This window comes from Mandrillus leucophaeus, unplaced genomic scaffold (assembly GCF_000951045.1).
Source record: "Mandrillus leucophaeus isolate KB7577 unplaced genomic scaffold, Mleu.le_1.0 Scaffold851, whole genome shotgun sequence".
Classification (NCBI taxonomy): Eukaryota; Metazoa; Chordata; class Mammalia; order Primates; family Cercopithecidae; genus Mandrillus; species Mandrillus leucophaeus.
In genome coordinates, this window is record NW_012109264.1 from 296,281 (window position 1) to 309,172 (window position 12,892).

At 41.5% G+C, this 12,892-nt stretch overlaps 1 protein-coding gene across 2 annotated transcripts in view; it reads left to right on the plus strand.

Moving 5' to 3' along the window:
• Positions 1-12,892, plus strand: part of ADCY8 (adenylate cyclase 8 (brain)) — a 283,450-nt gene that overhangs the window by 206,299 nt on the left and 64,259 nt on the right. The window contains exons 10-11 of one of the 2 annotated variants that reach the window (XM_011968626.1): positions 10,042-10,243; positions 12,313-12,402. The exons of the other annotated variant lie outside the window; for it this stretch is intronic. Coding sequence (XP_011824016.1) covers positions 10,042-10,243; positions 12,313-12,402 — 292 coding nt within the window. The remainder of the gene's footprint in view (positions 1-10,041; positions 10,244-12,312; positions 12,403-12,892) is intronic. 2 annotated transcript variants of the gene reach the window in all.

Consider the following 12,892-nt stretch of genomic DNA (forward strand, 5'->3'; position numbering starts at 1 on the left):
AAATAAACAACTGTCAATACCATTTGCTGGAGGGAACAACAACAAAAACTCTGTGGCATATCCAGACAATGAAGTAAGATTCCACTATAAGAAGGAACAAGATATCAGCCACACAAAAACATCAATGAACCTTAAATGCCATATTCCTAAGTGAAAGAAACCAGTTTGAAAGGCTTTATATGTATTATTCCATTTATATAATGTTCTGGAAAAGACAAAACTATAGAAATGGTAAATAGATCATTAGGTGAGAGGAGTTTGGGAAATGAGGGAAAGGAGAATTAAATAGATGAAGTCCAGCATGTTTTTTAAGGTGGTTCATTCAGTGTACTGTAATGGTATATACCTGACACTATGCATGTATCAAAATCTATAAAACTTTACAGCACAGAGAATGAACTTTAACATATACAGGCTTCAAAACATTTTATTTAGGAGTTTAGGGGATCCCATGATGGAATCAGACTGTGACAAAAGAATCTGTGTTAAAAGTGTATGAAGCAACCTCCCTGAAGGGGATGTGGGGGGTAAAACGGTGTACTAAGTAGCTTTGAAAATGAGAGACGTTTGTAGGATTAAAGGCAAGAGAAACTGCATTTAAGCACTGTACTCTAGTTGATATAGGAGTTTCCCACTGAGGCATGGATTAAGAATTTGCAACACCTTTATGTGTATACTGGAACTAAACAATTGTGTAAATGAATGGCAGATGGTGGGAGTCAGTTTTCTCATTGTTGGAATGGAAGTTTACATACAAGCAAAGGGAGAAAGTTAGAAAGATCCCTGTGGTAATCGATTAGAGTTGGAGACATCTGTATGAACTCATGCATAGCTTAATATAGGTAGAGATGATTACATGTAGGAATATTTATAGATATGTTTATGTGCACAGGTTGGAATATACACATACATTTCCTTTCTTTGTCAGTGGAGAGGGCCTGGAAACAATGACACCTCAGTGGTAATGAGCACATCTACCACTCACATCTTGGTTTCTAATGCCAATATCCAATAAAAGGAACCAAGGATCCTTGGAGAACTGTCTGATTCTAACAGTGGGGCAGGAAATATACAAGATTCGCCTTGGCTATCTCATAGGGCCAGAAAATAAGAATGTGTTAAAACATACATACATACACATACACACACACACACACACACACACACACATGATAATGGGAGTATTTCAAAGGGACACAGGAGCCAATAAAAGAGCCCCCAAGGCCCAAAGCTGGAATAAATTGAGGAACAAAATAAACAATGTAGTATTTATTTATAATCCACAATATAAAATAAATATCCGCCAGTCCATATTAATATAAATTAATGGTATGTCTCCCACGCAAAGAAAGTCTACACATTTTATGAAGATAATCCATCCTCAGTGAGGAGGAATTTAACTCCCCACTCCTTAAGTATGGGCAACAGCAAAAGTGACTTTCTTCCAAAGAGTAAACTAAGTACAGGGGGCACATATGGAGAAACCTTACAAACACTACCTCAGCCAGGGGATAAAGGTTAACACCAACAGTGATAAGTTATGTTGATGGGATCTAGTAACAATGGCACATAACCTCTGTGATCTTCCTCCCCAAAACCATAATGTAATCATGAAGAAAATTTCAGACAAATCTCAATTGAGGGACAGTTTACAAAACACCTCACCAGTGTTCCTCAAAACTGTCAAAGTCATTTAAACCAAGGGAAGTCTGAGAAAATGTCACAGCAAAGAGGCACCTAAGAAGACATAACAACTAATTAAATGGAAGATGATATCCTGGACTGGAGAAACACCTATGGGAAGATTTAGAAAGAATGACCAGCTCTGCATCTATGAGCATACCTCAGGGCTAGATTGTGGTCTTGAAGTAATATCTCTGTTTTTTAAAAAAAAATTGGAGATATGGCTAATTTTAGGGCTGAAACAGGAAATATGCTAGACAAGCCTAGAACATCTTGTCCTACAAGAAAGCAAGGATGTCATCAAACACTATTAGGATCATGTCAAAAGAACCCAGGAGCCACATTATAGAAGTTCCCACTGTCCAAAGATGGAATAATTTGAGCTGTAACAGGGATAATTATTAAAACACTTATGAAAACCCAGCAAATTTATTTAGCATTATGAGTTTGTAATGATTTTTTTAAGTTTGTAGTCTTTAGTGGATGATAGGGAACTGGCTGATTATCTAGAAAACTTGTAAAAAAGTGAGATAAACAAGTGTCTTTTCTGTATGGACTATACCATAAGATCACTAAATAGTAAGTGAGGGGAAATATCATAAAAGAATTTTATGATATCCTAGCTAAAATATTTTAAAGAAATAAAAGAATTAAAATATCATCATATTCCAACCCATAATGAATTAATGGATCTACAAACTGAGCATCAGAGGATGCTATCAACACAAATAAGAGAGAAAACCATACCTCCTGGTGGAGGCGCACAATACCACCTATGGTCTTACCAGTGGCATCAAACCTACATTTGATCAGGCCTTTGAATCCAGCTTCCAGTTTTCAGAATTATAGAGGACAGAGAATGTTGAATATGTACACACCAGTAAAATCCAGAGAGGGAGAAATGCTATGGGTCAGAGGCATGTGTTTTTCAATAAATACATTGTAAGGAAGATAAAAGGATAAAGAGAGAAGTTACAGATTTTAAGATTTAAAAGACAAATCAGATTTAATAAAAATGGGTGAGACTAAACTGTAGTGTCTATAAAGAAAGGATAAAACTATAAAGAAATGGAAATGGAAAGTGATTAATTGAGGTTGAGAGATAGTATTATGACTCGGACAGGGCTCATGGATGGGCTTTTGGTGTGCCCTGCAAAGATCTATGTCAGGAATTGATGGCCATTACAAAGGCAGACACTTTATAAGAACAAATTAAGCTGTACTTTTGTGTGGTTTTCTTTATGCTTCATTTTACCGTTTTTAAAGTTATTAATGTGGGGGGAGGCCTACCTACTGCTGCCAAATGTGGACTAGGAGTCCTCCCACCAATAGCCACTGATGGTTATTATGTTCCAGACTTGTTCCAAACACTAGGAATAAATCTCCAAACAAAAAAAGATTACAAGAACAAAATCCCTGCCCTCCTGGACTGTATACTCTGGTGAAATTAGACTAAGACATAAGGAATATATATGTATCTGTCCAGGTGTATATACTACATACATAGCTCCTTATATACTACGAAGGTAGACATATAGGTAGATATGTATATGCTATGTATGTAGATATTTATAGCTATCCAATTAATAAATCAGAAGAAGGGTACCAGAGAATATGAGGAAAGAATGAGTTTCTTGAATGCCTAAGAGCCTGTGAGGACTAGGGTCCTGAGAGAAGGCACCTCAGGCTGGCGAGCTATGAGTGTTGGTGGGGCCTTGCAAGATTCAGCCAAATCTGCTGGGCTCCTGTAGTCACTCTTGTTGATGGGAAGGTGGTAGGCGAGAAGGGCATGGCCGTGTCTGTTGCTTCCTCTGGACTCCTGGAGCTCAAGGTGTTGACATTCCCAGCAAACATGCGACAAACATCAGTGTGACAGTTTGTGCTGGAGAGTGGGGATATACAGTCAGGGTCTCTGTCATCATAAAGCTGATCTAGTAGGGCTAAAAGACAATTAGCCAAACAGCTATCATATGGGGTGGTGACTATTGTGATGGGCAAGGTGTAAGCTGGGATTCAATGTGTGGGAGTTGTGGTGAGGCAAAAGTAATCCTTTTGCCTCTGGAGCAGGCTTCCCAGAGGAGATGACAGTGACAGCTCACCTGGCTCCTAAAGGAGCTCACCAGGTCATGGAAAAGTCTGAGAAAAATTAAGGGGAGGAAGGGCTGGGAATAGAGCATTCTGGAGGGTAGAAGTTGTGAAGCTCTTTAAGGAGTGTAACTGGTTGGCAGAGGAGTCTTTATTGAAGCATTTTTAATGAAAGAGATGATGTGATCAGATTCATGTTTAGAAGGATCATAATGAATGGGGATGGTGGAGAGGTGGGAGTGAGATCTGGATTTGGGATGACCAATTAGGAGGCAATTGAAAAACAAAATCTGGCAAGAAATAATAAGGACAAGAGAGTGGGCAGAAGGGTGGACAGAAGAGGAAGAATTTTTAAGATATTTAGGGCAGAGAGTTGATGGTTCACAGTGACTGACTGGATGTGGGGGATGAGAGAGATGGAGACCAGGATGAGCCCGAGGATCTGTACTTGGCACTGGACAGGAGAAGGGGCCGCTGTCCTCCACGAGAAACGAGCCTCAGGCTTCCCAGCTGGCCTGGACAGGATTTCTTTCCAGGTGGTGTGATGGGGGCAGGGGAGGGGAGCAAGCCTTGATGCCCTAGTTCCTGGGGTTCAGGGGGAAGAGACCTGGACCCTCACGCAGCAGCTAGTCAGAAGGAGTCTCCGACTCTAGAATTCAAGGTGAAGCCCATAACTGAAATACAGCCCACACCCCAACCTCACCTAGTGAAGAGAAAAATCCTGACAATGAAGGAAGCTGAACTCTGACCAGACAATCCATATGCTGTGGGAATTGGGTGGCCCATTTACCCCAGACACAGCAAAAGCTTTCTTTAATACGTGCTGGTTCCCTCTCCAACTCATTTTGTTTCTGTTTGATGCTTTGCAACTGAACAGATGGTGGGTGCTTTTCACTCGCATTTCTTCTGTCATGGATTTTTTTGGCAGATGAGGCAGTCTCTACTTATATGACCACAGCTAATTCTTAGCCCTCAAAGCAAAAATTAATGGACTCTGGCAAAAAAGAGAGAGAGAGAGAGAGAGAGACAGTGCTTACCCAGCTCTTTCCTTTAATTTCCACATGCCCACAGATGTTTCTCTCCAAGAAGAGTAAACAAAGGAAAGACTAGAAAATACTTCTGGTGACTATAGAACAATGTATCTGGTCTGCATGTGGTGATGAGAGAGAGACAAAGATGCAGAAAAAGAGACAGGGACGCAGGCAGAGGGAGGGAAGGGGAAAAGAGAGAGAGATAGTGACCTAAAGAGGGAAGGAAGGGAGGGAGGGAGGGAAGGAGGAAGGAAAGAGGCAGGCACTGGGTCTTATTATTTTCTGTGCATTATACTACCTATATGTATATATTTAACCTCTCTGAAACCTCTGTTTCCTCATCTGTAAAATGGGAATGATAATGCTCACTTGCCAAGACTGCAGTAAAAATTAAGTTAACCAAGCCTATTTCTGGTAAATTCTTTTTTGGAGTCACAGTATTTTCATCTGTTGAAAGGGCTAAGAATATCTTTCTTCAGGGTTGCTGCAAGGATCAAATACACTATTGCACTCATCGAGTCTGTAGATTCTAAAGTGTTGTCCAAGTGCCATCTTTCAGTATAACCTGAGTTTTTGTTTCCTATTGCACCGCAAGCTGCTATAGGCTGTTCACTCATCCCACTGATTCCTGCCTTCCCAGCAAATGTCAAATCACAATATCAATACAAACCATTTTAAAGACAGACTGCAGAGAATAATTAGGACTTAATGTCTAGAAATGATTTGGATAGAACTTTGCAAAGCCTGTCATTCCTTTTGAGACTCGATTTCAGAAATGAAAGCTTTCCTTGCCTCTTATGCACACCAACAATGCAAAAGCAAATTCAGAACTTCTGGACGCCTGAGTGGCTCTATAAGTAGATAAAATGTGCAATCTGATGTTATAATGTTTACATGTAAAGAAATAAATGAATGCTGAGGAACTGCCGCAGAGATTTCCAGAGAAATTTAATATACAGTGCTAATACCTTTGCTTTAAAAGCTATTCTTGTAATTAATACCCTTGCCATAGAACTTTAATGTGCCTTTGATATCCTGAATTTCATGATGAATAGAGAAAGAGAACTAACATTTCTTTAAATGTGTATTATACTACTTTATGACGTTGTTTAATCTCAGAGCCTCCTTTAAAACGTAGGCTTAAAAAAATCCCGGTTTTACAGGTTAAAAAGTAATTCTCAGAGGAATCAATTACCTTGCCCATGACCACACTACTAGTTATGCTTCAGAACTATAGGTTCAAACATTTAAGGCTTTGCTCTTGCCACTGGAGCACACTGCCTATTTTTCACCTCCCTTTCCCTTTTACAGCAAACCAAGAAGAAAGTCATTTAAAACTGTGTCAGGCACTCAGGTGAGTTCTGTGTGCAAATCCTCCCACACAGCCCTGCAGATACCCTGATGAACTCCCCATCATGCCAAAGATTACACAAAAGTTCAATCACTAAATGGGAAAAAAAAATCAATTTTACAAATTTCCAAACAATTGCCCAGGTAGCCTATGCAAAACTGTGATAAAAGCTGGTATACAGAATGTGGCTAAAGTCAAGAGACCACATGGCCTCCATCCTGAATCTCTTCTCTGCTGGCCTTCAGATCCCACCATTAAACTCTGGTGTGAGATCTGCCACTATGATGCTGCCAAAGAACAAAGCAGCGCACACCCACCAGTGCCAAAGGTGAATGAGGCAGACCTGAGAAGGTGCCTTCTGTGCCCAGAGCCAGGGTTAAGCCAACCTGGGCTTTCTTCTTTAAAGGCAGAGATACCCCGGCCAAAGAGAAAAGATGGTCAGCCCTCCTCCCATAGGGTAGATCAAGGCTCTGGCTTCCTTGTCGTCTCAGTGGATCGAAGAGGAGGAGAATATAAGCATCTGAACTATGCATAAACACTGACCTTTAACAATGACCCTGCCCTCCAAGGAAAATGAGGTCCACTGAGCACTTCCGACAGTTTCTGGATTTGCCCGTCCTCCTTCCTTGGAGAAACACAGTGAGCAGGCAGAGGAATAGTCTGGGCATGTAGGTGGAAGTCTTCTTCCCTGTGAAGGCTGCTGAGGGGAGGAGCAGAGTCTTCTCTTCCCAGAAAAAGCATAAGTCAATGAATACTTATTGAGCACCTTCTGTGTATTCAGCCCTATGCCAGGTGTCATGGAAGAATCCAAAGGAAAGCTGAGCCTTACATGAAGAACAGGACACGCCATGTTAAGTGCCCATAAGGCACAAGAAGGTGCATAGCACCGGGGGCAGACTGCACACAGTTCAACATTGCCCAGACCATGGGGTGCAGAAGGGTGAGGGAGGAAAAAAAAGGCAGGAAAGAGCCAAGAGCAGACACTCAAGGCCCTGTATGCCATGCGGAGGTCCACAGGCAGTGGTGGCCATGTAAGAATTTGAGGCTCCAGCTGAGCATCTTTCAAACCTGCCTTTCCCTGGTTTGCTTCTGCCTCACACTTTGAAAAGAGACATTTTTGTCCTGGTTGGTTGCCTGCTGTGACTGAGCAACATGAGGCTTGCAATTGGCCCCCTCTCTCATGGGACTTCCTGACGAAATGATCCGCCTGCATTCTCTTTCATTTATCTCCCCTGGTGCCCAGAAATAATGGCGTGTTGTCAGGGAGTGTTTTTCCAGCCTGTTTGGAGGGAAGTTTCCCATCTGCCTAGAGCCCTCTGGGAACTCACTGATGCACCAACCTTCTGTTCTTATATAGAATTCCTACAGAGATTTCTTGTCAAGGTGATCCATAAAATCAAAACTTTGCCAGTGAAAAACAAAACAAAACCTCTACCAACAATAGCTGAAGCTCTGGGAGGAGTCACTTTACAGTCTTAAGGTAGCTTCACCATGCAGAGGAAATTGACATTCTTGATTACTCTTTCCTTGTGAATTTCTTATCCCCCCTGCTGCTGCCACAATGCCATGCACTCCTGCTCTCCTGCTTATCTAACCACATTTCGTAAATTCCCTTTGCTGCCTTCTCTTCTTCCAGCCCATTAACATCTCCCGCAGCTCATCTTGGGTCCTCTTGATTCTTGCTGTACACACTATCCTTGGGCAGATGCTTCCGTTGCTCGATCTTCAATCACCACCTATTCCCTCCAGCCTTAGAGTTCCTCAATTGTCCCTCACTGCCTGGACATCTGTATATCTGTAACTGAATGATCCACAAGTACCAAACATGCATTGTGTCCAAAATCAACTTTATCAACTTATCTCCTGTACAGACTAGCTTCTTTTCCTGCACTTACCCAGTTACAACGGAAAGACATTAGTGACATCCTTAATGACTTCCCTCTCTCAAATACCCCCTACACATACATACAAACCACATATTAATATACCTCCACATCTTTCCCTGCATTCTCCAATTATCATACTGGTCCTGTGTTCCTCCCTCATTAACTCATGCCTCAACTATTTAAATCTGCTAAACACGTTTCCTCTTCACTTCATCCTCCACCTCCCACCACAGTTGTCTTTCAAACACACAGATTTGATTACTTCCTTCTGCACATTGCCTACAGGACAAAGCTCCTGAGCATAGCCACACTGCCTGGGTTATTGGGAAACTTTGAAGACACTGGTCACTCCCATTCTTCTGATGTTTTGCTCGTGCTCCTTGCTCTTCCCTATCTGCAAGCCTTCTCTTTAACCTTCACAGCCTAACCCAATGTTACCTCTTTTATGAAGCCCCCCTTGATTCCCTTTCCTATTTTTCAATTGATGTTTGTTTATAACTCTTTATAGATCCTAGCATAGTATATAAATAGTTTATCATTTGCATATTTATATTCCTCTCTCAATTGTGATCACCTAGATGAGGAAGATATGTCTTTGGCCCCAGTACCCCTGATGCCTACCACTGTATACCCAGGAAGAAGACTTGTTGAATGAAAAAATATTATGATGAAACCATAAAAGCAAAAAAGATTAATGCAAACACGGGAGATCTATTACTTACCAAAGTGATTAGAATATCAGAATGGTATAGCAGAGTGGACTTTAAATTCTGGCTCTAACACTGACCAACTGTATGATGGCTGGGAGATTTCTTCCCTCTGAGCCTTGAATCTTCATCTGGAAAAAAAAGAGATAAAAAGACCTCTTTGGTTTATTCTAAGGAATGGAAATGAGATATTATATATAAAATGCTCAGCATAGTAGCTAACACATAATCAGAACTCAATACATTATTTATACTGCTGTTATTAATATTACATAAGAAGTTTAAGGAGGAGGATAGTAAGAGATAGTGTTAGGAAAAGAAGGTGAGTTCAACTTTATTTGCTAAACACACATTTATTTAGCACTGGCCAATGGAAGATATTAAATGCAGATGAAAACGCCTCAATTTATAGAAAAAGGAGCAGATATAAACTCTCCCACCACTTCTATCAAGGTACCCTTTAACACCTGCATGAGTTTGCTGACTGAAATAGAGATGAAAAAATTAGAGCTGTCAGTGTAGGACATGAATGGCTAGACACAGAGTTGAGAACAGTTAATTCCCAAGGAGAAGCAGCATGCATGGTGATAAATAGGCTGATAGGAGAGACAGGAGTTAAAGATGCCTCCAGAGATGGAGTTTTAGATCACAGACTTACTAAGCATCCTGACACCAAGCACAGGTGTCCAACCGACACAGGCTACCATGGGACAGAGTTTTGATGAGAGCTTGAAACTCAAGATGTAAACTCGAGAGCAATGCTGATACCTTGGACAAGGATGAGTTCTCCTTACCCATGTCTCAAATAACTTATGGTATAGTCCATGAAAACCACAGTAACCAGGAACCAAACTGAGCAACTTAAAACCAATGCCAAATCCAATTCTTGTTATCAGGATAGATGGAGGGAGAAAGTTTCATAAAACCCACCTTGAAAGGGAAAGGGTATGTGGGTTCATCCCACAGCCAGAGTGTTAATACCAAACTAGAGTGGTGTGTTGCCATGACAGCAGTTGTCTAGTGACAAAAATTAATAATAAAAGAAGAGGGGAAAAGTGGGCAGGAGCAATAAATCAGGCCACATATTCTGTTTTTTGCAAAGTTTCTCAATAGAGAGAGTGCTCTCGGGATGCGTGTAATTTTTAAAAATCTCTCCTGCTCATAACCTTTTTCTTGGACAAACAGACCTTTCAAAGAATTGTCCAATGCAAGGGATGGGAAAGGGAGACCAGGAATAGAATTTCAGTGTTGCTCAGACAATTGATGCCAATGATCCAACATTCTGTGTTTCCCTGCAGAGTGATGCCAATGACCATCCAGTTCTCCATTCTGATTATGCTGCACTCGGCTCTGGTCCTCATCACCACAGCAGAGGATTATAAGTGTTTGCCCCTCATCCTCCGGAAAACTTGCTGTTGGATTAATGAGACCTATTTGGCCCGGAACGTCATCATCTTTGCATCCATCTTGATTAATTTCCTGGGTGCCATCTTAAATATCGTAAGCATCCCACATCCACCAACCTTCTGGTGTCTAGTGTGCAGTTGAGCATGAAGTTTATGGAGCCTGCAGCTTCCTGCATTACCCTTCCTTGGTACCAGTTACCTTTATGTGCCTGGTCTAGCCCCAAGCTTAGGGACAGATAACAAAGATGTGGCTACTGCCAAAACTGTGCATTTTACTGTTGGAAAATTGTCTATTTCCCAGCGGGATAGGTTATTTTCTCCAAAGGAGTTCCAAAAGCCCTTCAATTTCCATATTGTCAGTGGCCAATTACATTGTAAATAAGAGTTACCATTTATCAAGTATCAGTACCTACCTGCTATGTGCCATGCGCTGAAGGAGGACCTTTACATATTTTTCATATTTAATCCTCACATAAACCCCGTGAGGTAAGTTTCATTATCCCCACTTTATGGCTGAGGAAACTGAGGCTCAGAGACATGAAATAACTTGCTAATAAGTTCTGTCTGACTCCATGACCCTCGCCCTTCTAATATGCTAAATTGTATCTCTGGGAGTGGGAGTGGGGTGGGGAAAATGGAAATGAAATAGCTGCCATTTATTGAGCACCTACTATGTGGTACAGGTAGGTATTATTGTCCCCATTTAATGGATGAGGAAACTGCATTTCAGGAAAGCTGAGTATCTCGCCTATGACTTTCTAAGAGTTTGTATTTCACGTGACACATAGAACTCAGATGAATTTCCAACTGCCATGATATTTATCACTGTTTAATTTGATGATCCACACTGTCATGGTTTCATTTTCTCTTGAGAATTGTACCATGGTAGTTATAGGTATTTTCTGTGCTTTTACAAGTAGTCTGTGTTGTCCATGACTCAGGCAGTTAGATTTTTGAGGTGATTTGTTTGGTTCCAGGTCTTAAACTTGGCATGTTGAGAGAGGCTAGTTGAGGCATTGTCATGTGGTTGAATCCATCACTCTGTCCTTTGGGCCTGAGCGAGGGTCCCCAAGTGTTCAGGGACCCAAGCTATGGACTCCCACAATTGTTGGCCTGTGACTTAGAGGGCTAGACTGCCTGAAATCATTGTCCAATTTGGCCCAGTAATTACTTAAGTTCTGTGGTTGTCCTTCTAGTGAAGGCTCTATGGATAAAGGAAAAGAGGAAAAGGAAAATTATCATCTAATTTAGTTCATCATCTAATGAATATGTTATAGATTATGATAACTGAAATGGAAGTACATGGGATCAACTGATCACAGGCTGCAGAGAAGTAGCCAGGACCTCAAATTAAGTCTTGATAACAAATTAGATATTTCAGGGGTGCAGAATTTGTAAGTAAGCCCAATGACTCTAGGTCAGGGTTACCTCTGGAGCCAACTGTGCCTCCATGGGTAGTGTGGTAGGAAGATCAGAGGCTTTGGAGTCAGATAGACCTGTGTTCAAATCTCAGATCCACCAGTCACCAGCTCTGTGACCCTGGACAAGTTACTTTACTTCTCAGAGTTTCATACTTTTCAATTGTAAAATGGGGATTAAAAATAGCAGCTACATCACAAGGTGGTTGTGAGGCTTTTTTGTACAAAGTGTCTGGCACAGAGGAGGCATTTGGCCAATGGTAGTTACTCTTGTCCTAATACCACAAAATCTCCTGCAGCAACTTCTGTCCTAGGAAATGCCCATCACCCCAATGCTAAGAATCTTTCTAGAAAATGTACCCCTTCAGATTCTTCAAGTCCTCCCAGCTGTTGATCTGGAGACAGGCTGTGAGTTTACCCGAGACCTCTTCTCCTGCCATCTGGCTTTCTCTTCTGAGCTCCACAAGCACACTCCAGTGACCCCAAATGATGGGGCCAACAGAGCAGTCTAAACTTAGTTTCATGACTGGCTTACGGAAGCTGTTTCTGAGCAAGCACTTGTTTTTTAAATAAAAGAAATCAAAGCTGGCACTTTGGCACTTCCATTCTGACTTCAAGTCCCCTCTAGGGTTCAGTCTACCCGTGCTGAAGCACGGCCACTGATAGCACACTGCTCCATTTCCAGCACTCACACTGACTTTGTTGTTCCTGTTTTTGTTTTTGTTGTTCTTTTTTTAATCCGCAGCTGTGGTGTGATTTTGACAAGTCGATACCCTTGAAGAACCTGACTTTCAATTCCTCAGCTGTGTTTACAGATATCTGCTCCTACCCAGAGGTATTTATTTACGAGCTCCCCTTGGTGAGAGTTGGACATAGATATATCTCTACCAGCTCTAAATAAACAAGACTGGCTGAAGGGCCATAGAAAGTACTCAAGAGGCCTGTTTTCCTTCTTCTGCCTCTTCTTCTTTCCTTTTTCTTCTTCCCCTTTTCTGCCTTTCCTTCTACCCTTATATTTTCTGTTTCCCAGTCCTCTTTCCTGCTTCCTCCTCTGCCTCTTTTTCATCTTTACACCTTCCTCATTTCTTTCTCCCTCTTTCTCCTCCTTTTCACCTTTCCTTCTATCCGTTTTCCATTTGCCCTTATCTCTTCCTTCTCTATGCATTTCTCCTAGCTTATTTGTAAAATCCTGTAGCAGAATGCACTGTTATCTCCATTAGCAGGCAGAGTTCTTTCTCAAACAGTGTTTGCTGCATTAAGGAAAGAGGTGGGGAGGGAGGAAATGAAGGAGCAAAGGAAGGAAGGAAGGAAGGAAGGAAGGAAGG